Source organism: Sinocyclocheilus grahami, unplaced genomic scaffold (assembly GCF_001515645.1).
Source record: "Sinocyclocheilus grahami isolate Dianchi unplaced genomic scaffold, SAMN03320097.WGS_v1.1 scaffold118.1, whole genome shotgun sequence".
Taxonomy (NCBI): Eukaryota; Metazoa; Chordata; class Actinopteri; order Cypriniformes; family Cyprinidae; genus Sinocyclocheilus; species Sinocyclocheilus grahami.
In genome coordinates, this window is record NW_015505297.1 from 2,181,543 (window position 1) to 2,209,338 (window position 27,796).

Here is a 27,796-nt window from a genome sequence, read left to right on the forward strand (position 1 = left end):
ATTTTCAATGTGAGCCGGCGTCGAGCAGTGACGCGGCACGTCTTGGACGTTGAGGGTGTCGAGGAGACTTAAAATCAGGTCAACTTTATGGTAATGAGCTATGACGCGGTTCAGCGGCAACCAATCGGAACGTAGAAGTCCACCGCTTGAGAGGATTCCAGAGAACACAGTCCTGTAAACTTTGGTTCCGACCACATTAGTTCCCAAGCAAAATGGAGGAGAGGTTGATTATTGCTGTGGCGGGTTTCCCAATAATCTACGTAATGTTTGCGTACAGGGACATAAAAAAAAGGATGCGTGGACCAAGGTGTCTGAGATTGTTGGTGTTCCTGGTGAGTTGCTGATGTGCATTAACGTTATAGGAATGATAATCTAATGATATAATAAATAATAGTATAATAGTCCCAGTTCACTTTTAAACCTTTAAATAAATTTTGCTGATTATACTTCCATTAAGTAATGTTTATACCAGATTATACTTACTTAAGTGACTTTTACTTGTATCAGAGTATTTTTACAGTGTGGTATTAGTGCTTTATACATTATTAGGTAAAGGATCTTAATACTTCGTCCGCAACAAGATTTAATTAACTTATAACTTAACACGTTACCCTCCTTGTGGTCAGTCTGCACAAGATCAACAAGCTTGTTTGCTTTGCGACCCCTTTAAATACAAGAGAAGCATTCGATCTACGTCGAGAGCGTCCACAAATCTTTCTACAGCGTTGTTGGCAGGGCGGCCAGAGCGTTTTTTGACACTCGACGGCGGTGGTGTGAACGCACAGTAAGTTACACGAAAGAAATCTCTTAATATGAGCAAACTAAGGATTTGTTTGTGCTCTTTCCATTTAAAATTAGAGGCAACCACTGGATTTTAATCATGATCCTAACAAAGATGCTGCATACATGTAGCATAAGTAGTTTTTAATCTAAATTAGACTGTATAATTTCGAAATTTGAAGCAAAAACAGAATGATCTGACCTTAGTGTTGTGAAACTATAAAACACATCTGAATGAAACCACAGACGAGCTGAATGAGACACAGATTCACTCTCTGACAGCAGGTGGCGCTGACAAACTAAGGATTTGTTTGTGCTCTTTCCATTTAAAATTAGAGGCAACCACTGGATTTTAATCATGATCCTAACAAAGATGCTGCATACATGTAGCATAAGTAGTTTTTAATCTAAATTAGACTGTATAATTTCGAAATTTGAAGCAAAAACAGAATGGTCTGACTTTAGTTTTGTGAAACTATGCTACATAAAACATATCTGAACGAAACAGCAGATGAGCTGAATGAGACACAGATTCACTCTCTGACAGCAGGTGGCGCTGATGAACAGCAATGATGCAGTGTTTCCTGGGTTACTGCTGTAAACAAAGCAGCTATGAACGCTACTTTAATATGCATTGTTCAAAGGCAAGATGAAAAGAAAATACCACGTAAACTTTTCTAAAGATAGTCAGTTCCCCTCAGAGATAACTCCTACTCCAATTGTATCGCGATTTGTTTGGCACCTCAACCGATTTGAATCGTCACATATTTGAATCGATTTTCGACCGGCTCGCGGTAAATTGTTACATCCCTACTGACAACATTTGCACTGCATTATAAATTAATTAGCGGTGCTTGCAAAGCGAAGCATCACTATATCTCACTTGTCTTTTATTATTAAAGATTCCGGACAAACTTCGGCACGTAACTCGTCCCACACTGTTTGTCACAGACCCATGAAAGAGGCATACAATTGTGTGGCTTATTGAGAAGAGGTGTGCTATGACATTTGTAAGCGATCGGGTGTACGATGTTCGCACAGGGGGCAAAAGATCCCTTAGATTTTGCATTGCGGCCAAATTTGACGGGTCGTAGTACAGAGAAAGGATTTTGTAGAAACATGTGGCTCACCACATTTGAAGAGACTGTCAAGCTGTACAAGAACATACTTCCCAATGGGGCATACGTTGTAACCCTGGGGTGCAAGAGCCCCCCCAAAGTCACCCCATAGACGTGCTATGGTGAAGGAACTGAGCACACGTGTTTTTCCCACTATGGTGGATCACAATGTCAAAGAGACATGGGGGTGACCTCATTTTACTCAGGCAACCAATCAGTCTTTCAGGATCACTGTGAAGTTATCAAGCCATGCCCTAGCAACTATTTAGAGCACCCTAGCAACTGATCCTATAGACTGCCATTATAAAAGGACCAGATGGATATCTATGGATCACAGTGTCATAGGGACATGGGGGTGGACTTGTTTGACTCAGGGCAATAAATAGCAATCACTAATTACCTTCACCACTTCCTAGCCACACCCTAACAACTATTGTGGAGTACCCTAAAGAGGGATATCTTCAAATCTGAATGTCATAGAGACATGGGGGTTCGTTTATATCATTCATACTGGCAAGCAGCCTCATCATTGGTAGCTGCCAAGCCACTCCCTAACAACCAAACAGAGTACCCTAGCAACCATTTAGCAAGACCTATATCTCTGCATCAGAACATCGTATATACATGGGGCTTGGCTCATTTGATTCATGCTAGCACACAGGACTTCCAACATGCTACACATGCTAGCAATGGTTAACTTTGAATGGTTACAAACATGGCGTTAAAACATACAAAAATCTAATTGTTAAAAGTAAAAAAAAAAAGGCCCCACCTGCGCAGTGCTGAGTTTTGCCACCACTCACATTTTCTTCAGAAAATGTACATATCTAGTTTCTGATGCAATTCTGAATTCAACAACATGTGAAAAAGCTTCTGTATCTAGAAGCACCCATGTTCATGTTCTTGCATAGTAGGTTTTCTTCTGATATATATTAAAATCAAAAGGATTATTGAAAAAGAATAACTTGTAAGACGAGATCTTGGTTCTATCCATTGGTTGTTGGTTGAATGGAGGCAGATCTGAATGCAAGCTTACAGTCAGTTGTAAGGAAGGCAGGGTTTAAGTGATCAAAATGATTGGAGAAGTGCGGCATATGTCATTTCACCAGATGATCAATTTACTGTATGACATTTTGATTAAAATTAAATTACAAGTTCAGCAAAATTGTAAATAAAAAAAGAAAGAAATGTATACATGGATAAATCATTCACAATAAGATCTATAATATGCATTTAACTTTAAATTATAAAATCTTGACAACAAAAGAATTGTTAGGGTATTGATCACTCTCTGTCCGGCTTTATTTTCTTAACATTTGCATATCTTTCAATAAAATTTATTAAAAAGATTGTTTTGAGCAGCTGGACTTGATCCCACATGTTGAGTGTCCCATGTTTCCAGCACAGATACGTAATCCTTGTTTGTTGAGCTATTAATAGCAGCCCTGTGGGTTTCTGTGATCCCTTGGTGACGTTCAGTATGTTTTGTGTTCGTTTTTATTTTTCCCACAGGTCACAAATCGCAACGTGAAGAGCTTGATTCTATTCTTTTTATATTTGAGGTAAGAAATGTAGATAATCACTTGATGGCTATTTACACACACTAGCTCAATCTCATCAGCTTTGGTTTCTTTGTGACATTTTCTCCTGTGTAAAGTATGAATGTTTGCACTGTTACGTGTATGATCCACTAAGTTCATATTTACTGAGGCATCAGTTTCATCAGTAATGAGATCATTGATAAGAGAGATTGACGTGCACCTGACAGATAATTGTAAGTCTCTCAAACAGAAAACAGGTGTTCTTTGCCACACCCTAAATGCTTCTTATGAGTCACGCTGTAGCTTTTGCTCACCTGGTATGTCCCTATGGGCTGTTTTGCTCACCTGGTATGTCCCTATGGGCTGTTTTGCTCACCTGGTATGTCCCTATGGGCTGTTTGTAATGGTGAAGGCTGGAGACACTTTAGATGCCCCATCATGATGAGACAGGCATGATGTCTATGTGTAGAAGAGCTATTGCAACATTCCAGCCTGTTGCAATGTCACAAGGAAGCCTAGTAATGCGTGTTTGCACAAATCTGTTCATCTGTTTTGAAATGTAAAAATGTGCTACACTCACAACATTTTTCAATCTCTTGTTACATTTATTGAGTTGTTTAAATGCATGTACTAACATGAGTATATATAGGCATGTCTGCAGTCAAATCCATGTGCTTACCTTGCAGAAAATCCTACAGCTGTTACCAGAGCGAATACAAGGAAGATGGCAGTTCCACAGCATAGGTGAACATTTCTACTTTTTTTTTTTTTTTTTTTTTAATGCTGCTGTTTAAAAGTTAGGGGTAGATACGATTTTTTAAATACATTTCTTATGCTCACCAAGGCGGCGTTATTGGATTGAAAATACAGTAGAAACACTAATATTTTGAAATATTTTTTACAATTTAAAATCACTGTTTTCTAAATGAATATATTTAAAAATTAAATTTATTCCTGTGATGCAAAGCTGAATATTCAGCCGCTATTACTCCAGTCTTCAGTGTCACATGATCCTTCAGAAATCATTCTAATATGCTGATTTGACTCTTGAAACATTTTTTATCAATTTTGAAAACAGTTGTGCTTAATAAATTTGTGGAACTGTTTTTTTTTTAATTCTTTGATAAATAGAACGTTCAAAAGAACAGCATTTATTTGAAATAGAAGTCTTTTGTAACATTATAATTGTCTTTACTGTCACTTTTGTCAATTTAATGCATCCTTGCTGAAGTAAAAATACTAATTGTAAAAAAATTCTTCCTGACCCCAGACTTTTGAACGGTAGTGTAAATGGAAAGTGGTTTTGGACTAATGAGCTTTCACTATGGGCGACGCTAAAATAGAAACCAAGTCACATAATAGTTAGGGCAGAAAACTCAAATTAACATGGAAGAAATCTGATGTATCAAATGATACTTTGCGCCTGGTTGAGGTGGTCTCTCCTTTTCCTCTGCTCTGAAGTCTTTTAGCAGAAGGATACACAGACCACCAAGATAAACACAGAGAATGCCAAGGACCTGGGGCCCAGAAACACCCAGATCTGACCGAGAACTCTGACATTACAGTCCTTCATCAGTGAGATAAACAATATGTGACAATAACATGAAGAATTTTCAGTTTAATTTTATTTAGCTCTTTTCTCAATAAACCCACGTTCCATACAAACAAATAAACATAATTGACAGATAATAAGCAAAGAGACCAGAGCAAACATGTTTTCCAGAATTATCTAGATAGCCAGCTCATTTGGAAGTTATGAATTTGTTCCTCAGCTTAAACTACTGTGTTGCTTCATAGGTCTCATTCTGAAGAAACTGCTACACACGGGAAACTCCCTAAAGGTATTAAATGTTACAAAATTCTTTACATTATGATATAAAAAGTCCAAATCTCAATAAACATTGTCATTGTGTGAGCGGTTGTTCTTTTTTAAAGAAATGTAAAGAAATATTTTGCTGTCCTTATTATTTCTTAAATGGTTTTGTCTTAGTGTGCATATTTATTCAGTTCATGTCATTCAGGGTTTTTTTTCTGCTGACATAAACAAGGTTGAGAGGGCTGCAAAAAATCATTTTAACCAATAATGTGGTTGTATGTGTGGTGTATAGATCCGGAGGGAAGGAGTGCGTCTCTTCCTTCTGTGGATGCAGGCTCTGCAGCACAACGCTCTGAGAGAGCAGCTCTGGATCTTCGCCTGTCTAATACCAGGATTCCCTGCACCACAGTCCGAGCTTGGCCCTCGAACCCTGGATAATCTGATCAGCCCTCCCCTTAACCTTCAGGAGCGTGAGTGTCGTTTGCTGTCTCTAACAACTTATGTCCCAATCAGATAATAAAATCTGATGTTCAAAATCTTTCGCAGAGCTTTTGTTACACTTTTGTAATATTTTTATTTCGTCTCTAAAGGCCATGTTTAATGTTATTCAAGATTTCTTTCACCAAAATAGTCATAATTTCATTTTTCATAACCATTTTCCATCCTCTCTCTGACATTTAAAATTAAACAGGATTTTTTTTTTTGCCTCTGTAGCTTTAAGACTTATTTAAATTACTTTTGTGATGACTGGCTAAATTGATTGCATGCGAATTTTATTTTAGTATTATTTATTTGCTATTAAAGTGTTTATTAATATTTTGAATGATTTGGTTTAATTTCAAATTTAGTTTAAATTTACTGTGTGCCTTTGTAATTTTTTTCTATTTTGTATTATTTCTATTCTATTTAGCTTTAATTTATTTTTAGTTTAATTATTACTTATAATTTTAGTACTTAAACTTATTTTGTTTCTCTTAGTTGCCAGAGCAACATTTCTAATATTCATTTATATTTTTAACAAATATTTTAATTTTTATTTACTATAGTGTGATATCAATTAACAAAAATGATTTTTAATAGTTTTAGTTAATAAACAACACTGGCTCATGGTTGTGATATCAGAACCACAACTAATTCTGAATTACTCTGTTCTGCAGCTTAAGTTCAATAAATGTTTTGTGTGCACTGTGCAGGGAGATTTATGTTGATTGTCTCTGCATAGTAAACTAAATTTAAATTCTTACATCAAAATATAAATGTAAAAAATGTTTTACATGAAAAATACCCTTTCCAACATCTTTTTGTCCGTCGCTGCAGCTCAAGTGACTCCAGAGGACATCAGTCCCCTGGTGCCGCCCCAGTCAGGAGATAAATCCCAGGAAGATCTCACTGGCTACTTCCTGGAGGCTCTACTTAAATACATGGTAAACCAGGTACTACCCCCCCCCCCCCCCCCCCCCCCCCTGCGCCCACCGCTTTCAAATCAGACCCGCCCCCCCCCCCCCCCCCCCCCCACTAACACTGCTTATGCTAACATGGCTGGCGCAGACCCAACGCTAAAGCTGCGGAAACCAAACTTACATGCCACTGACCCCAAATCTGCATGCATTTGATGACAGATATCGCTGCTGCAGCGGTATGTTTCCCTTGCGCTGTAACGGCTGCTCTGCTTCACACCCTCCCCAACATAAACAACAGCACCACACACTGCCTTCCTCCACCAACCCCACTGTCCTCCACATAACACAAACAAGCTGTTCTGTCCCAGCCGCTGTGTATGTGCTCAGCTTGCCATGTGTGTTCCATCTCCCTACAGGCCAAAAGTCTAGAGTGGAAGTGCAAGGAGAACCACGAGAAGGGGTTGAAATTCCTATTCGCCAATTTCAAAAAGTATTACCTGCCTCATATCTTCCCCAACTTCTCCAAGGAGACCAGTTTGTACAGTCCTATTCTGGGTAAGAGTTAACGATCATGCCATCCTTCTTTATGTCAAAGCAAACCTAATTTTTATTTCTCATTGTTTTTGAGGATCTATTTAGCCAGTTATAATTGCTCATGATGATAAGGTGTCTAATTTGGATTTGTGTCCTGTTTTATAATAGAGGTTCCATCCATGAGACCAAAGCCTTACTACATAGTTGTAAAAAGAGACCCAGAGACCAATGAAGCCCTGTACTGCACTAAAGAGAACTTCCTCAATGCCAGAGTCATATTTATCCGCTGGCTGGTCTCCTTCTGGCTGGAGCCACGGTCAAACACAGGAACACACATCCCTGGCATGGAAGGTGAAAACGTGCCAAAGAACATCCAGGTAAAAATACACAGGTGTATGACACAGAAATGGTTGTAAAGCACTTTTAGGGTTGGCATGACTTGGACTTTTTAATGGGATGGTTCACTCAAAAATGTAAATTCTGTTATCATTTACTCACCCTTAGTGCTGGGCGGTATACTTGTGTTACTAAGCGTGAAAGTTCTGAAACTGAAGCTGTAGAACTAATAGAACGTGATGACGCAGAAGAACTCATCCACAATATCCACACTGACCGCCACAAATATCCACCGCCCCCTGCCATCAGCTCCCGCATCTCACACACACACACACACGAGCGTGACTTTAGCACTAGATTTAGCAACTTTCAGACCCTTTACCGGCTTTTTTCCATAGAATATTCATACTGACAAACCTAGCGACTTTTTTGGATAAACCTTAGCTATGGTTCAGTTGGTTCCTAGCACCTGTCGCTTACTGATTGTTTGGAATTATAAATATGAGCGCAGTTCGTCTGTTAATATCACATGCACTTTTTTGTTTGTTGTTTTTTTTAGATTGTTACTCAGACGCAGGCAGTGCGCTGCATGAGACAAAAAAGTAATATAGCCAAAACAACCGCATAGCCGCTCTTTAGTGTAGATGTTAATGTTAATTTTATCAGACGATGCCGTGATTATAAATGAGAGTGACTCCTGGTTAACATGTATTAAAAGGGGTCGTGTTTAGTCACTATTTAGTGTGGTATTTTTTTACAATATTCACTCATCATGACAGTAAAATAGGGCATTCTAAGTCAATATACTGCAGTATTTCCTCTCTCAATCAGTAGAAAATATGGTTAACACCCGGTCATACATGAAAAAAAATATACCGTCATGTACCGTGAATCTGGTATAATTTTGAAAAATACCGTGATATAAATTTTTGGTCATACCACCCAGCACTACTCACCCTCATTTCCAAACCCGCAAGACATTGGTTAATCTTTGAAACACAGAGTAAGATCTTTGCTGTAAAACAAATCCATATCAGTTTAATCCAAGTCTTGTGAAGAGGTACGCTTGATTTATATGAGAAACAGATTTAATTTAGGCTTTTATTTACATTTTACGAATGATCGACATGCATACATAGAGTACATCACATATGGTAAACATGGAAACTCAAACAAATGAGATCCAATGAGGTTTGCTCTAGCATGTGGCACATGTGCATGACACAAGAACGAGATTCTGTGTATACCACATGCAATGCGGCCGATCGTAGCTCTTGGATCATATGAATTAATTTAATGATGCCTTCATTAAATTCATCATTTAATGATGCCTTTTTTCCAGTTTTGGTTACCAGGACTTTTAGTTAAAACCTGTTAGGTTTCATTAAAAATATTTTTATTTTTGTTTCAAAGGTGAACCGAAGTCTTGAAACTAGGTTTGAAACTATTTGATGACAGAATTTTCATTTTTGGGTGAAGTACCCCTTTAAGGTCTGGACCGGTAACCGAACAGTTAAAGTCTTATTAAGCGACGTACACATTGTCACAACGCTATCGATCAAGCTTTGTATGCACATTTTTGCAATGTTGCTGCTGTTTCAGAGAGCGGCGGTGGGCCTGGCTGCCCGAGGGGAGGATGGCGGCCCGAGACCAGATGGCCTGGATGGGGGTGGGACTGGCGAGCCGGAGCAGTCGCACTCCAACACCAGCACCCTGACTGAGAGAGAGCCCAGCTCCTCCAGCCTCTGCAGCATGGACGAAGAGCACCTCACAGACATTGAGGTGGTGCGCCGGGTCCTTTGCTCCTCTAGAACCAACGTCAACTTTATCACTGAAATCTTTCGACAGGTAATCCTATCATGAGGAACAGAAGGACTTCAGTACATCTAAATATTAATGAAAAAGGAAGAAGTCTGGCTCATTTTTGAAGAAGTTGTGATGAGAGAGGTTGATTGTTCTGATAAGGGGCTTCTTTGTCCTAGTGTGATTTAGAGTTCACAAAGAGGAACTACTATGTGTGAGAAATGTTAAATATCAATAGGGATTGTTATAGCCCTTATTCTGAAGATCTCAAAGACCCTGTTCAAAATGGTGCACTTGATGTGTACAAAAGCCTTTATTTTGGTGTGAGGAAAGATGTCCAGTTAATGTATCTCTTTAGTCACAGATGCCTCTGCACACTGATTCTGTCTGTGAATATAATAGTGTATTATATTTTGCAGGCGTTTCTGCTGCCCATGTGTGAGGCCGCAGCCATGCGTAAGGTGGTGCGGGTGTATCAAGAGTGGATCTCTCAGCAGGATAAGCCGGTGTTTATGAGAGAGCCAGAGGAAGACCGATTCACAGGCCAGCTGGACTCCACCCACGAGCAGAGAACTGATAAAGAGGAGGAGGTAGGTGTCTCTGAAGTTGACAACAGAGGAATGCAAAGGCAGTTATTACACACTGAGTCAGCCTGCACAACAGCTTGGTCCCCGTTTTTTTTTTTTTTTGCATCTGATACATCAGTGGTGGTATTGGCTAATATCCACTTTTTTAATTATTCCATCAGGCTAGGTTAATGTAAGAAGCTTACATCAGAGCTTATTTTTCCCCAATTCAAAGAGTGTGTACTTTTTCTAAAACAAGTTTCTGAAGTATAAAATAAAATGTATAAAAATAGTATTTATGTATGTATGTATGTATGTATTTATTATAAAACAAAAGATTAAATGGTTTACTGAAGTATTAAATACTCACCAACTTTTTTACTGTATATTATATTGATGATAACACCATTGAAAACAACACTGGAATTTTAGTGTGAAATTTATTTATTTATTATCATACAATATTTATTTTGTATTTTAATTTTTTCATAGAACAGATAAAACAGCATACATTTTTATATATATATGACTATCTAAGCAATTATCTGTTATTAATACTGTACTGCTGTTGTTTAGCAATCAGTGTCTATTTTGTTTTATGCGTAGGATATTGGGCTCACAGTGTCTGTTCACAGTCGAAACCCTAATTGGTGTAGGAATTCTGGGAGTAAATCCTCTGATTCTGAGGTATTGGAGTATAATGTCCATGCTGGTATCCAGGCCACACTACAGGTGAGTTTTGGTGCCGGTGTGCAGGTGGTTTACGACCTAGACTGGAAACTGAAAGATTGTAGGTTCAAACCCTGCAAAGAGCAATTGAAGAGTTATTAGCATTGTGCAAAACATTGATGCACATAGCTTTGCATGTCAAATAGCAAGACTGTTTATTTACTTATTTATTTTTGGATGAAGCAGAGTTCAGTTCATGGGAAAATTTGTGAAACATTTCTCCTTCCAGTCTCAGTTCCCCACTACAATCTTTTTTTTCTTGCAGGTTTTCATCACCAACTCCTCTAACGTCTTCTTTCTGGAGGCAGCCAATGAGCTGAAGTCACTTCTGGAAGAGCATGTTGACATGTGCAAGCGTGTGCTCAATATATACCGCAGTCTGGTCATGCATGAAACCATGAACCAGAAGACCTGGTATGATGACTATGGCATTCCAATTCATTAATCTGGTCTTAGGTGTCTGCTTGGAATATTTACATTACATTTAGTCATTTAGCAGACGCTTTTATCCAAAGCGACTTACAAATGAGGACAATATAACAGAGAATACCGTATTGGCCCGAATATAAGACGACCCTGATTATAAAACAACCTCCCTTTTTCCAGATGTACCTTTTGGAAAAAGGCTTTTTAAAAACCAAATCTTGTTTTTTCTCAGTAAAACACATTTTGTCTTCAATTATTTTCATATTGCATATTTTTCCTATTTTAATTTTTGTTTTGAAAGTATGGTAAAAACTGGTAAAATGTACCAAGAATCACATTTAAAAAATATACACTTTTTGAAATACCATTAAAACAAAAAAAAACATGAATTAGGACATTTAGGCTATCCATCTAATAGTAGCCTACCAAAATCTTATTAACAGTAGAAGTTAAATCTTACTGTAGTCTTCAAATCTGGGTACTGTCTTACGTTTTAAAATCACAAAGGGAGTTTGGTCCCATCAGGCTAACTTGACAGTCACGACTCATGCAGCTGTAAGGTTTTCTTTTTCCTTTGTTTTTACTCGCAATCTTTACAACACGCATTACATTACGTATTTCATGGCACACTTGTTTTATGCGTATTTGGCGCCACCTATTGTTGTGGGTGTATTATTGACATGTCAAAGTCTAGACCCTGAATATAAGACGACCGCGTTTTCAATTTTTCGTCGGGTCAATACGGTATCTGCTCATCCTGAGTTTATTTGTGTTCGTCACAGGGAGCAGATCTTGCTGGTGTTGCTAAGGGTAACGGAGTGTGTGATGAAGAGGCCTCCATCTTTTATGCCTCATGGGAAGAAGAGTAACACTTTATCGGGCCGTTTGGCGGGGGCCATTTTTCAGGTACCACCCACCAACACACCATGGCAGTTAGTTTTCTTTTTCTTTTTCAGTTAGCTGTTTCTACGATTGTGAATAGGAGACATTTTTGGATGGCTCCGCCCATAGTGAATTCTCATTGGTCCAGAAACACTCACCACGTACTACACATCGTACATGTTGTGTGCTTTAGCTTTTTGCAGTATTTCACTTTCAGTTGAACAGAAAAATGACTTGCTGTTTGAAATCTGGTTTGGACAGAGAGCCAGTAGATATCAGCTCTATGATAGTCACTTCTTTTTTTTTTTTTTTGTTAACTAAAACAATTACAATTCTTTTCATTGTCATTTCAAAATAAAATATAAAAATGAGATGGAAAAACTTTAACTTAAAAACATATTAATGTATAAAAAATATTTGGGAAGTAACTGAAAATAAGTTTAGTAAAAGTACTAAATTACTAAAACTAAAACTTAAATTTAAAGCTAAACAAAAACTAATAAAAGAGACAAAAGCACATAAATTACTCAAACTTAAAGGTATAATTCACTTAAAATGAAGATTCTGTCATTATTTACTCACCCTCATGTTGTTCCAAACCTTTATGAATTTCTTTCAGCTTTTAAACTCAAAAGAAGATATTTTTAAGAATGCTGGTAACCAAATAGTTGACGGTAGCCATTGACTTCAATAAAAATACTATGGAAAAAAAAATACTATGGAAGTCAGTGGCTATCAGCAACTGTTTGTTTACCAATATTCTTCAGAATATTTTCTTTTGTGTTTAGCACAAAAAATACACTTTGGATAAAGTGGGTGGCGAGTAAATTATGAAAGAATTTTAATTTTATGTAAACTATCCCTTTAAACTAAAATTAAAACTAAAAACATAAAAATAAAAGCTATTTTTATGTTTATTTATAGAATACTAATAAATACAATTTAATATTTAAATAATTACCTAAAATTATTATTTCTAGTTCATCTGTTGAAGTGTCTGATGTAGTCCATACTTTGGGCTGTCTTCCTGTTCAGACTCTGATTGTGGCCTGGATCAAAGGGAATCTGAATGTGTACATCTCTCGGGAGCTGTGGGACGACCTGCTGTCTGTACTCTCATCTCTCACCTGCTGGGAGGAGCTGGTCACTGAGTGGTCTCTCACCATGGAGACACTCACCAAGGTACTAGCACGCAACCTTTACAGCCTGGACCTCAACGAGCTGCCCCTGGACAAGCTCAGTGAACAGAAGCAGAAGAAACACAAAGGCAAAGGTGAGTTTGTACAGAAATACAAAATTACACGAGTACTTTTATGCTTGCACACAGACTAAGGTAGTTGCACAACATGCAAACTCAAGCCATTGAAGCATTTGAAAGATTTTAAAACACTACTATCATATGTTTACATGATACTTTCGCTCCCTCTAGGTGGCGCCCATGAGTGCCAGAAAATCACTGTGGATAGGTCGTTCTCCAAAGGCTGGAGTCGAGACCCACCAGGCCAAGCTGCTGCCATGAGACAGCGCAGCGCTACCACTGCTGGCTCACCAGGCATCGAGAAGGCCAGAAGCAATGTCAGACAGAAGACAGTGGGTGAGTGTGCTTCAAACACTTCTTGTCCTCTCTTCCTGTCAGTTTAAAACTATTTTTATTTTTTTATTGTATAACCTTTGCTTATGTTTGTATCTGCATTACTCTTACTCTGGTTCAGAAAGACAAAGATGAGCAAAGATGAAGATATTTACAAGGAGAGAACATGATTGCGTTAAATTATGTCCTTTCTTAAGGTGCAGTCACATTAGCGAAGTTTTGGCAAAATTTTGCCAAAATGTCTATTGTCAACAATGTAGAGATGAATATAGCACTGCTTACACAGATGTCACTTTCAAACCAACCTTTTTGTTGGTCAACAGTGTATCAGTGTTGAACCTATTGTGAAATCTGCTTGGGGAAAATGTTTCATCCTCACATGAAATTCCAGGTTGAGTGGTTCTATTTAAATGACTGGGGTTCGCCCATAAAAATTCTGCAAACAGTGATAAATGTGACTGCACAGACTGCATCACGATTTGCATACTTGGCATGCAATTTTTTGTCAGTATTACACTTTTTAGTATATTGTGAAATAGTATAATATAATGCAGTTGCTTTTGATTCCACATACATGTTGCATACAATGTGCATTAGCTCCTAGTTCAATTAATTACTGTAAAATTCATTACTACTGTTAATATGTTCATACTTGTCTGTATTCCTCTCTGCATTTCTGCAACTGAAGTCAAAATAGAACTCACAAACTCCTTTTTTATATTGCAAGGGATTGTGGGTAATATTAACCCAAAAAGCATGCAATGATGTACAATGATACGCTACTATTCAAAAGTTGGGGGTCACTAAGATTTTTCAAATGTTTTTGAAAGAATTCTCTTATTTTCTATTTTAATATATTTTAAAATGTAATTTATTCCTGTGATGCAAAGCTGAATTTTCAGCATCATTACTCCAGTCTTCAGTGTCACATGATCCTTCAGAAATCATCCTAATATGCTGATTTGCTGCTCAAGGAACATTTCTTATTATCATCAATGTTGAAAACTGCTTCATATTTTTGTGAAAATTGTAATACAGTTTTTCAGGGTTCTTTGATGAATAGAAAGTTCAGTAGAACAGCATTGGTTTGAAATAGAAAGCTTTTGTAACATTACGTGTCTTTAACTTTTCTTTAACTTAAAAGCATCCTTACTGTATAAAAGGTTTTTTTTTTTTTTTTATCTTACTGACCCCAAACTTTTGAATGGTAGTGAATACTGCATAGCATCTGGGTGCTTTCACATACTGTTTTCAGCATTGTGTGATGATGTAAATTTATATTGTGAAATATTAATACCTTGTCACCTAACACCTAATCTAGCAGACTACATATTGCCCATAGTATATAAATAGGAATGCAGCCTTATGCTTAAAAAAAAGCATAAGGCTGCATCTTACTGACTAAAGATTTTAATCTTACTGACCCTGTGACTCATCCAAAACATGATGGAATGTATATAACACGTCATGTTTCTCCTATAAAGTTCACAGTCTAGATTTTCCTGTGACATGATGTTCATGTGTACGTCAGTGCTGATCTGATATGCACTGATAAGGTCACTTCGTTACCTTCTTTGTAATGCTCAGTGCTTTCTGCCATCACTTTCTCTTTTTTCCTCTCTTTCTCCTCCCTATTGTCTCCTGTGTTCCTCATCACCCCTTATCTCTCTGCCTCATTTCCCTTTCTCTCTCACACTCTCCATCTTCTTGTCGTTCTTCTCTTTTTCTCTTTCTGGGTGTGTGCGCGGTCTGTAGCTCTGCGTAGTTGCTCTACGGGGGACAGTCTGCTGTCCTCAGCCTTTATCCGCAGTGCTAAAAGCGCACCTGTCCTGATCCACCCCGTACACCCTCTCCTGCCTGATTCTGTCCTCACTCCCTTAGCTGATGAGCTGTCAGGTAGAGCCCTCTACACCTGTATCGGCACGCTCACCTCTGACTGCATCCCGGCCTATGGATGTGCATGGATATGTATGTGTGCGCACTTCCTCTGCCCTGTCATAATTTTTTTTTGTAAATATTAAATATTTGATGTATTTATATATAGATATAATACATATATTTAATTTTGGGTTTGAATATGACCCAGCCATTTCTTTGTGTGCACTTCACCCAACAGACCTGTTGAGTCCTGCATGTGTGCATTTTTGTCTGTAGTACTGGTTGCTTTTCCTCGTCTTTGAGAATCTACACTATTATCCTTCTTGCATAACCATTCATCCAGTATAATCCCACTTCACACCCAGAACTTTTGAGAAAAATACCCTCTACAGGATTTACCTTTGTCTGCATTTGCTCATCATAATTTTTGTCTAGAGCAACTTGAGATTCATTTTGAAATGTAATTAGATTTTAATTGTGTTTTATGTATGCATGTTTTTTTGCATGTAAAATGTGCATCAGTTAATATGATAATACTCTAGGTCTTTTTATCACCTCTTAGGTATCTGAAATTTTAAGATTTGTTGCTTAACTTGTGTCTTTAAGATAATATTACTGACCATATTAATGCATAATTACACTTGCATCCTTAAAAGTGCTGATTGATACATATCTGTTCGTGTTCAGACCTGGAGGAACCTCCCATGGTCCAGCGTGGGCCACGGATCCGCCACTGCTCTCAAAGTGAGGAGACCCCATCGTCTGAGGTGTTTTCCGCCTCCGGTGAGCTGGAGCAGCCCCCTCTCCCCCGCAGCAGCAGCACCTCTGACATCATGGAGCCCTTCATCGCAGAACGGGTCAAAGGTGCACTTCCTGTCTCTGACAGTCCCTCTCACTCCTCCCACTTTACCACCACCACCACCACCTCTGAGTCCCCACACAGTTCCCCAACCCCACACCAGCTTACTGAGCCACACCAACCCCCCGACAGCCAGGCATCCCTGGAGGTGGGCGAAAGCATCTATGACCATCTCTGCCAGATGCCGGGGCAGCAACCCCCCTTTATCCCTGATTGGTCCTGTCCAGCAGCGGCCTCGAGCAATCAAAACGAGGGTGAAGGGGAGGAGGACGTTTTCAGCACTTTTAGGGAGTTTTGTAGCAAGGAGGAAGTGAAGGTGGAAGCAGGTGCAGATAACAGGCAGGTGCAGCTTGGGGGAAGTGGGGATTGGGGGAAGTGGGGATTAGAATGGGATAAAGAGATGGAACAAAGCGAGAAGAGTTTTTATGAGTGTTTAGAAGAATGTGATTGGGATTTGAGTGTTAGTACGCAACCAGCAGAGGGCAGCAAAGTCACGCAGCTACACCGCCAGAATGCCACGGACAGGGCTAGTGAGAGCGAGTTTAGTCCGCAGGCTTCCCAGGTTGCACCCAGGCCCAAACTATCCCACCTTGATCCCAATAAACGCCACAGTGGTGGTGTCCATGTCAGCTTCCGCCCATCCACAGAGTCTGTGCAGTTTCACAACCCTCTGGACCCCAAAGGGGCGCACTGGAAGATCCGTCTCCGCCGTCTCGGCCACTTCAGCAGCCACTCGGTTGGGGCGAGCGGGGCAGCGGCGAAGGGCGTGGGGGAGGGGGTCACCTGTTGCGAGGCGGTCGATCGGGAGAGAGGCTCCATCAGTGGGGCTAGACGCGGCCGACTCAGCCGCCCAAGTCTCCGCCCACGGGGGTTCCGCTCTAGGTCTCAGGAGTCAGGGTGCAGCCCGTCACGGCAGCAGCAGGTGGCGCTCTTGGGCGGGGTGTATAAGTCTATGGTCCATGCTCTCTCCAAACCCAAGGCCCAGGCAGCGTCGCCCCAGCATTACAGCAAAACGCCCGCCACCGAGGCTCACCTGAAGGACCTGTACACTCACGTAATGGGCTATTTTGGAAGAAAAACATCAGGTGAGGACTTGGTCGGCTCAGTGTCAACATGGAAGACATGAAAAATGTGACCAAAGCGCCTGTGCGTTTTCCCTTTTTTTCTCTCTCTTCTTGTGACTGTTTGAGTTTATGAATGCGAATTGAATTGAAGCCTCTTTTTGTATTTTCTTTCAAAGTAGCTCAATTCCAAAAAAAAAAAAGACTCCCAAAAGACCAACGGTCCCCTACCTGTGGGATGGCTTCCCCCCTCCTCAAGCTTCTGGGACCTAATCTCTGCTGCCCCTCTTCCCCTGGATGCTGCATGCGACCTCATGCCTACCTCCTCGCCCTCTGTCAATCTCTCACACATGTACATGCACACACATGCTCACCGACACATTCATAAAACACAGTGATCTTTAATATAACCTAATGTTATGTGTTTTAATCTATACAATTCTTAATAATGTCATTTTAAAAAAATAGTGCACCCAAAAATGATAATTCTCTCATTTTTTATAACCATGTTGTTTAGCGAAATTTCCTGAGTGTTCTTTTTTATAACAGTAATTTGGGCTTTAAAAAAAACCCTCCTTAAAATTAGGTTTTCTATGTCATATGATAGGGGTGTGAGACTCGAACCCACAGCCTTTGGGTTATGAGTCCGACTCTCTAACCATTAGGCCACGACTTCCCCCCTATGGTATGGTATGTGATGGTATAATTGCACAGATTGTATATGTATGTATGTGTAGAAAAAAATTAATACTGAAAAGTTAACTAAAATTAAATGTTTTTTAATTAAAGTTATTAAATGACACTTTAAATATGAAGAACATGAAGACTTTAAATATAAAGAAGTAGCATGAATACATTTGCACTGCAATTACAATTGTATGTGTGTATAGAATATTTGTTTTAATATATATTGCATTGATATTATTTAAAAGTTTTAATGACTTTAAATATGAACAAAAAACAATTAAGTGAAAAAAAAGTAATTGAATCAGTCATTCAGATGATTCATTCATAGACATAATTCATTCAATAAAGAAACCGTTGTGCAACAATTCTGCTCCAGCTTTGTTCTAAACCATTTTCGTTGGCATTCTAACTATTCTAATAATGCTGCATAATGCAGTGAACGCATGGACTCTTTAAGGCAGGGGTATCAAACTCAGTTCCTGGAGGGCCGGAGCCCTGCAGAGTTTAGATTCAACTCTAATTAAACACACCTGATCCAACTAATCAAGTCCTTCGGGCTTATTTGAAAACTATGGTATGTGTGTTGGAGCAGGGCTAGAACTAAACTCTGCAGGGCTCCGGCCCTCCAAGAACTGAGTTTGACACTCCTGCTTTAAGGCATGTTTTTTTGCAAAGTGAGTGACATAGTTGATAGTTTTAGCTTGCACATTGTTAAAACAACAATTATATTATTGTAGACAATATATATCACACACCACTACTTGTATGATGTCATTTTTGAAGCTCAACAGTTTCCCGTTATGAGAGAAAGCACTCTGAACCCTATATAATCTTTTGAGATATACAATGTTTGGAACAACATAGGAATGCATAAATGATGACAGAATTTTCATTTAAGAGTGATAAAAATTTGTAACAATACAGTTGGTTTAGTTGCAACATTTTGTATGGCCATATCACTCAAATAGCACTGTTTTCTTGTGGTACTGTGTTAAAAGCTTGCCAGCCTTCCTGTAGTGTAGTAACAGGAATCACCTTAGAGAGGCTCCTGTGGACAGTTCAGTTGCACAAAGCTATTAGTTAATCAGGGCCCTTATGACTTAAACACAGCTTGTAGTCTAAACTAACTAGACTTCTAGAAGTACCGAAATGCCCAAAGTCACGGCCCCACCTTGTTGTGCTGCCGTGTTCATATAATTTGTTGTTAACCAGTGGCTACCTAACCCTTTGCTTTGGGATGAAGGCTGCCTCGTCTTGCTGTGGGTGGCTCCTCTAACATACTCACTGCTGTCTCACTTTAACCTCAGTTAACATAAAGGCTCACTAACTCCTAGGTTTGGATTTCCAGGGTTTGCTCTGTCTCTCTCTCTCTGTCTGTCTCGGTTTGAGACTGCATGAACTGTGAGTAACTGCATCGCTTCACTGGATGAAATCAGTTTTGTGGTTGGCTCCCATTAAAGATTTAGTTTTTCCTGACGTGTTCTGGTTTAGCGTTTAATGTGAAAGGATTTTGGTTGTGTTTAAAGGGCAATAGTGCTGAGTTTCATTCGCTCATTTTTTCTCCACAAACTATTTTATTTATTAATATTGTAGATTCAAGCATCACATCCGTGATTATTTGGTTTCATGCTAATTTTAGCTGATTGTTGAATTTGTTTGGTGAAGCAAGATTAAATTTTTACCATAATACGAAAAACATTTTCTCCTGTTCAAACGTTTGGGGTCAGTAAGATTTTTTTTCTTTTTATTTATTTTTGAAAGAAATTAATAATTAATGGATACATTAAATAATCAAATATAAAATAATTTATTTTAAATGCGTTCTTTTGAACTAAGAATCCTGAACATAAAAGTAATCATGGTTCTCAAAATATGAAGCAGTTTCCAATTCCAACAACTGTTTTCCTTGAGCAGCAAATCGGCATGTTAAAAAGATTTCTGAAGGATCACATAACACTGAAGAGTAATGATGCTGAAAATTCAGCTTTTCCATCATAGGAATAAATTAAATTTTAAAATGCATTATTAAATTACAGTTATTTTAAATTGTAATAATTCACAATATTACTGTTTTACTGCATTTTTGATAAAAAGAGACTTCTTTCAAAAATATTTTTAAAATCTTTCCGACCCCAAACCTTTGAACTGTAGTGTACATACATGCTTTAGTGTACATATATTTTATTTAGTGAATGTGAACAGGTTGCCGTTGTGTCAAAAAGAAAAAAGCTGATGTAAAAGAGGCAAATGTTAAACATGAGCAAAAAAACTTAAAGGGATAGTTCACCCAAAAAATGAAAATTAGCCCATTATTTACTCACCCTCAAGCCATCCTAGGCATTTATGACTTCCTTCTTTCAGATGAATCCAATCGGTGTTATATTAAAAATTGTCTTTGATCTTCCAAGCGGTTTAATGGCAGTCAGTGGGTGTTGCAGTTCATCAGTCCAAAAGAAGTGAAATAAAGCGCATCCATCCATAATAAAAAAGTGCCTCACACGGCTCCGGGGGTGAACAAAGGCCTCCTGTAGCGAATAGATGCGTTTTTGTAAGAAAAATATCCATATTCAAAACGTAATAATCACTTTAATCTAGCTTGCGCCAACAGTTGTACACGGAGGCAGCTCCGGGAGGATGACGTAAGATGTCGGCGTTGCGCATGCGCCGGTGAGTCTCGTGAAAACCCTAAAAAGGGAAAACCTCTCGTGATTAACCCTAAAAATGGCAAACCCATAAAAAGACATCAGAAAATTTGTTTAATGCTATTTTCCATATTATTGGGACTCAAATAATACAATTTCATGATTTTTTTTCAAAACTTGACTCTTATATTTGATTTGAATGTTTGTATCCCCCAAGATACGTTGCTCCTTTGGGGGTATAAATTCAATGGAAACAGAACACTTGTTTATCAATGCTCCTTACAGCATGGTTGTGATTCCTGAATGTTTTGGAGTACAGAAGACACATAGCAGATTATTGCTGAAGTGAAAGCATTTTTAAAAAAGAAAGTATAAAAAAGTTATAAAAGTTTAAGTTTACAGTAAAGATAATGTAGTATACTAATTGTTTTTATTTTATACAAAATATTTTATCAAATATGTTGCACTCTAAAATTGCTATAAAATCAAAGCCATATGTCTAACCAATTTATGTTCCAAACTTGAAGTTGGTATCACAAAAACTGTGGTTCCTGTGAGATTTTCTTTGGGCACTATACCAAAAGTAACCACTGGGTTACACACAAACTCTATTGAATTTTTCTAATGCAGTTTTCTGTCACAAATCAATCATTTTCTGTCACAATATCACATCTATTACAAAACAGTCACCAAATATGAAATCTTGACCGTCAAACCTTTCCAACGATATGCGTTTTGTCAAGATTACAAAAAGATTAGATTTTCTAAAACACAAGCCACAAAGTCACACAGTCTATGTATGTTTTATATCTTGATTTACACCCCTAAAAGGGTGACGTATCCCCGGAGATACAAACATTTAGAGACAGATTACAAAAAATATAAGCATTTAATTTATACAATTTAAATGTAAACCTAATAAGCTAATGCTGAACAACAGCTTTTTAAACGGGTAAGTCCCTTCCAACGTGTGTAAATATGTAAACTAGATCAACTTTTATCGGAGGGTGAGTAGATTTCCCACTATTTAAACCATGCCGGTTTAAATGCTGCCAGTGAGCTAAGCAAAGAATGGAGAAACAAAAGTCACCTCATCTAAATATTCACAACAAACACCCTTTCAAGATGAAACCAAGAAATGAGACCTACGCTTTCACTGCTTCTCCCCACAGCTTCTCAAATGTTTGTATCCCCCAGGATACGTCACCCCTTTTAGGGTTAAATTTATTATTACGTTTTCTTACAAAAATGCACTAATTCACTAGAGGAGGCCTTTGTTCACCCCACGCAACCATGTGAGGCACTTTTTATTATGGATGGATGAGCTTTATTTCACTTCTTTTGGACTGATGAACTGCAACACCCACTGACTGCCATTAAACCGCTTGGAAGATCAAAGACAATTTTTAATATAACTCCGACTGGATTCATCTGTAAGAAGAAAGTCATGTACACCTAGGATGCCTTGAGGGCGAGTAATTCATGGGCTAATTTTCATTTTTCGGTGAACTAACCCTTTAATGCCACTGTTGTCCTTTTTAAGAAAAATGTGTTTATTTACTCACTGTCCCCAAACTCAAATAATCTCATTCATAATTATATTCAACTGCTGTAGAGAGAGTCAGACACCACTACAAAGAGGGAGTCAGTTAGTACATGTCATTCTGCTATATCATCTGTGTTTGCACTCACACATTTTGGGAGGTCCCAGTAAAAGTACTGATGTGCCTTTCTGTGCCTGTTTTCTTAGCCAATAAAGATGAGCTGACGCCGAAGATGAGACCCATGTCCAATGATGCTGGCAGCAGCAACCCTAATGTCAGTGACCTCATGGATGAGTTCATTCAGGAAAGACTGAGGGCCAGAAGCACTTCTGTATGTCCGTGCAAACATTCAGTATGCATAGAGTCTGAAACTTCATCTAATTAAAGGATAGTTCTATATAAACTTGAACTGCTCAGATGGTAGAAAAATTGAAGAAATGTTCATACATGTCATAATTTTTAAGGCATTATTTTCTTTATAATTAATCACACTAAATGATTGCATTAAATTGATATATCATAATATTTGTAAACAAATGAACAAATATACTAATACACAAGTATCACATGTCAGCTAGTTGCTGTATAATGCTTAAAACGAAATAATAAATTTTTGATTCTGGTGTTGTATATTATCGTATATTATTTTTAATGTATATTATGTTCTTTTTAGGGCATGACGAGACGTGGCAGTAGCCCAGGAAGTCTGGAAATCCCCAAAGATCTACCAGAGCTCCTGAACCGTCAGAACACCATGCGTCCTGCAGACGACCCCGGTGTGCCCTCTGAGTGGACGTCCCCAGTTAGCGCCAGTGGAAGTGACCTCATAAGCTCTGACAGCCAATCAGATTCCTTCAATGCTTTTCAATATGACAAAAAGTTTGAAAGTAAGTAGTTTAGGTTGAATTGAAAGAGACAAGCCAGTACAAGAAAGAGACAAGTAAGAGGTTGATAATGATTGAGTGTTTGTCTGCAGATTTCAGCTTCCCCCCTGAAACGTGTGCTGTGGCCTCTGTGGATCAGGATAGTTTGGAAGGAGCAGGTCAGACCGCAGAGGAGCAGGAGCTTTCCAGTCTCACAACACTCCACATCGACTCTGAGACCAGCAGCCTCAGTCAGCATGGCCTGTCTGCTGACACCGTCACCATTACTGGTACGCTCTCTCACACTCACATACAGCAGGGTGTAGTGGACTGGTAACTGAAAGGTGGTAGGTTATGAACTGTACGCAACTGTTCTAAATTGATAACAAAAGTCTTCATTTTAAGAGGTCTTTCTTTTTTGGGGGGACGGAAAGACAGAAAATCACAATATGGTTTGTGATTATTAACTTCAAAAGGTAATGATTTAATTAAATACATTTTAATGCAATAAACTGTATCTGGCATTTAATTCAACATGAAACTCTTGTGACTGACAAAAAGTCTCAAATTTGATTATCAAAAAATTTGCAGATACCTAACAATCCATTTTTTATTCATTTTCAAAACTGTACTATTTGACTACAGACCAAAGACTTTTTTATTCAAGTTTTTGTTTCAAATCTTAACATACACAGAACGACACATCTGTCATAGTTGCATTGCAAGTAATGTAAAGAAATGTGATCTGCTCACCCAACATAATTTCTGCGGAGACCAGCAGCAATGAGAAATGTATTATACTGTAAAAGTCAAATAATTCATCATCAGTAGTGGTTCCCTCAGGCAATTAACCCAGATTGCTATCATTCCGATTGCATACCGTACTTCAGTCCACATGAACAGCATAATCTCTAACCTTTATTTTCAAGAACACTATAGGGTGTTCTTTGGTAAACCCAAAACTATCCAAACTAGCTTAACTAATGAACATTTTACATGTTAAGTGTACTGAAACTTTCTTTGGGTAAAAGCATCTGCTGCTTGATTCCATGCTAAAAAATACTCTGGTATCAGTCACACTGTTCCCGTATGCTGTATTACTGTCAGTGGAACATTACGACACAATTCTTTGTCGTCTTGTTTAGCGATCTAAGAGATGATGTGCTTGATATTTCCTCAGGTTCTGAGAGCGCATCTCCAATGCACTCTCTGGGAGGTTCACGATCGCAGACGCCGTCCCCTGCCACGCTGACTTCCGAACACGTCCAGCATAAAGACTTGCAGCTGGATGAGAAAATGCACCACTCTGTGCTGCAGACCCCTGATGACCTTGGTAATTTATAGATAGATAGACTGACATACTTAGCTAGGAATATGCAAGCTAGTATGCTATCTGTTGCATCTTTAACATCTTTGCAATGAACCTGCTTTATTGCACATTTCAGAAACCAGCGAATTTCCCACAGAGGACTGTAGTGTAATGGCTGGCGGCACTCTGACCGGCTGGCACGCTGATGTTGCCACAGTGATGTGGAGGAGAATGCTTGGCATTCTGGGAGATGTCAACTCCATCAAGGACCCTGAGATCCATGCACAGGTCTTTGACTACCTCTGCGAGCTCTGGCAGAACCTGGCCAAGGTGAACACAGACACTCAGAGTCCTTCAGAGTGCCCTGAAAGGATGATTTACAGTGCCGTAACTAATCAAATTCCAGTTGAAAAATGTCCTAATGTCTCTGTGTTTTTTTCCGTCCCTGTAGATCAGAGACAATCTCGGGATTTCCCTTGACAACCAGTCGTCTCCACCCCCACCAGATCTGATTCCACCTCTGCGGATTCTGACTCCCTGGCTTTTCAAAGTGAGTTTAGCAATATTTTACCTTTACTGTTTATCTGAATGGCAAAGACATAGTTGACTTTTATGCATACTTTATTAGTTCTGTCCATCTGTCGTTCTGTCTATTGTTCACTCTGTCTGTCTATCTATCTATCTATCATCTATCTATCTATTAGGGGTGTAACAGTACGCGGTGTAACAGTAACCCTAACCCTAACTACATAATGGCACGCACATGCCCTGCTCACTCCAAAGTCCCCACTCCAAGGGGATAGGGATGTTCACTTCCATTTGGAATTTGCCCGTGAACCGTTCAGTACACGATACACGTATCGTTACACCCCTACTATCTATCTATCTATCTATCTATCATAAAGGTTTTGTGCTGTCTGTGTGCAGGCCACTATGTTGGGTGAACGCTATAAGCAGGGCAAACTCCACGCCTATAAGCTCATCTGTAAGATAATGAAGAGAAGACAGGATGTTTCACCCAACTCTGACTTCCTTACGCACTTCTACAACATCATGCACTGCGGCCTGCTTCATCAAGACCAGGTGTGTTTGTGTGTACCTGGTCTCCATGTGGATTGCCAACTTTGTTCAAAACTTTTGTGTTGACCTCTTTCTCTTTGCCTTACAGGACATTGTGAACACCATCATTAAGCACTGCTCACCACGATTCTTCTCTATTGGTCTTCCGGGAGCCACAATGCTCATCCTGAACTTTATAGTGGCAGCGAGCCGTGTAACTGCCTGCTCGTCCCTCAATGTGAGAAACAACCGAACTACTTGCAGATATCACTGCCTCTACATGTGTTAACATATATGCACATGTGTTTGCAAATGTTACACCCAATGTGACTTTGTAGCTGTTGTTAATTGCTTTTGTCTTTCTCTTTTCTTGGTCTTTCTCCCAGGCTCCACGGGTGGAGGCTCAGATCTTGTTGGGCTCCCTGGTGTGCCTCCCAAACTTGTACAGTGAACTTCCCGCCCTGCACCCTACAACAGCTGACATCCTCATGACGAAATTCACAGATGTCAAGGTATCACAACCTGCCCCAAGAAAAAAAAATATTGATGGGTCAGGACGCATGGATGGATTAGTGAGGCTATTTATCTACACATTTTAAGTGTTTTATTTATATATGAACTTTATTAATAATTCTAATAATTTTTTTTATTTAATTATTTAATATATGTATATATATATATATATATATATATATATATATATAGGACAAATGTTTTGACCAATTAATATAATAGTGCATTGATAATAATATCATTTTTATTATTAGATTTTTTTCATTATTCACTATAAATATTTATAATCCATACCATGCGAACCAAAACTGTTGCACTTTAGTCTGAGAAAAGCTTTTGAACTGACTGGTTGTTCTGACAAACCATCAACTAATAATTGGAAAATATGCGATTTTGTGCATCTTTCCTAAAAATAATCTCTGATATCATGGGGCTACATTCAACCACCAGCCTTCAATCAGGACTTCCTTATGTGCTTATATCTGTAGTCTGTGTTTAACCTCTGATCCACCGCCTGCCCTTTTGCAGATCCAAGTGGCTGAATGTATGCCACTCCAACGGTTGTTTAGAGTGCAGGGAAATCTCCTGTAATTGTTCCTGCCGACTCTAATGTGCTAATGGGCGATCAGCAATGCAAGCTGCATTGACCCAAGCTCCGTAGGGCTGTTGTTATTGTGTTGTTCCGAGCGACGGTAAGGAGCTAATGCCATGCGGGGAGGCGTCCGTGGCAGAAATTCGCATGGTGGCATCTGATAACCAGGAGCAGGCCATGAATGACAAGACGGTGGTTAACGTGATCCTTTTTCTGTGCGTGTGTGTGCGCGGGCAGATGCTTCTTTTCCAGATGGTTGGATATGTCACGTTCCGAGTTGCCAGATTGCTGGTTTTATGTCAGATTTTGAGTGTTGTGAGCGGTTCTGATCATTATCTGTCTGTCTGTCTGCATTATCTCACTCTGTGCATCTGTGTCTCTGGTAGGAGTGTGTGCAGTGTTGTGTATGTTTCTGTGAGCGAATGTGCTGTGTGAAAGTCTGAGTGGCTAAGAAATGGGTACATATTATCTGACACTCTCTAGATAGAATGAAATTGATCAGTATCAGGAAGTCGCCGGTTCCTTGAACAGGATTTTATGCACCCTGTATTTTCATTGACTGCCATTCAGAATTGTCTATTTGTTCTGACGCAAGGGCATATTAAATTGATCACAAGTGCCAGTAAAGACATTTATAGCGTTGCAAAAGATTTCTATTTCAAATAAATGCTGTTCTTTTGAATTTTCTATTCATCAAAGGAAAAAAAAGTGTCACCTTTCCATAAAAATCTTAAGCAGCAAGTTTTCATCATTGATAAAAAGAATTGTTCATGATCATGTGAAGACTGGATTAATGTCTGCTGAAAATTCAGATTTGTCATTACTAGAATTAATTACATTTTAAAATAAGTTAAAACAGACAACTGTGGAACTTGAAGCTTGTTTCCACCACAGGATAAAAAAATAAAAAGGTTATTGCAACTTATCTCACTTTTTATTTCTCAGAACAAAAACCTTTCTCTGAGAAAAAAATTCAAAATTGAAGTTAAAAACAAGCTTTCATAGAAAACCGTTATTTAAATTGTTTAAATTCAGCCTTGGTGACCCTAAAAGACTTTCAAATATCTTACACTGCAAACTTTTGACCGTGATGTATATCGATTATGCTTCATTGTATTAAATTAGATGTTTACTAGTATCTCATTTTTTTTAATTATATGCATATTAAAACTTTTAATTATGTTTTTATTTTTAGGGCTTTTAAAAGTGTGAAATTCACCAAAAACTTTAAAGAAACAATAAATAAATAAAGTATGATATGACCCCG

The 27,796-nt window shown here is 38.6% G+C and overlaps 1 protein-coding gene across 1 annotated transcript in view; it reads left to right on the top strand.

The window, feature by feature from the left end:
* LOC107589631 (ral GTPase-activating protein subunit alpha-1-like) overlaps positions 1–27,796 on the top strand; it is an 83,844-nt gene that overhangs the window by 16,690 nt on the left and 39,358 nt on the right. Inside the window, exons 4-26 of the mRNA XM_016278130.1 lie at positions 4,126–4,183; positions 5,237–5,280; positions 5,548–5,725; positions 6,573–6,688; positions 7,072–7,210; positions 7,358–7,566; positions 9,128–9,373; positions 9,748–9,918; positions 10,501–10,626; positions 10,889–11,037; positions 11,832–11,955; positions 12,967–13,204; positions 13,361–13,525; positions 16,088–16,264; positions 22,400–22,524; positions 22,867–23,080; positions 23,170–23,346; positions 24,237–24,389; positions 24,502–24,695; positions 24,817–24,915; positions 25,293–25,448; positions 25,534–25,662; positions 25,811–25,936. Coding sequence (XP_016133616.1) covers positions 4,126–4,183; positions 5,237–5,280; positions 5,548–5,725; positions 6,573–6,688; positions 7,072–7,210; positions 7,358–7,566; positions 9,128–9,373; positions 9,748–9,918; positions 10,501–10,626; positions 10,889–11,037; positions 11,832–11,955; positions 12,967–13,204; positions 13,361–13,525; positions 16,088–16,264; positions 22,400–22,524; positions 22,867–23,080; positions 23,170–23,346; positions 24,237–24,389; positions 24,502–24,695; positions 24,817–24,915; positions 25,293–25,448; positions 25,534–25,662; positions 25,811–25,936 — 3,513 coding nt within the window. The remainder of the gene's footprint in view (positions 1–4,125; positions 4,184–5,236; positions 5,281–5,547; positions 5,726–6,572; positions 6,689–7,071; positions 7,211–7,357; positions 7,567–9,127; positions 9,374–9,747; positions 9,919–10,500; positions 10,627–10,888; positions 11,038–11,831; positions 11,956–12,966; positions 13,205–13,360; positions 13,526–16,087; positions 16,265–22,399; positions 22,525–22,866; positions 23,081–23,169; positions 23,347–24,236; positions 24,390–24,501; positions 24,696–24,816; positions 24,916–25,292; positions 25,449–25,533; positions 25,663–25,810; positions 25,937–27,796) is intronic.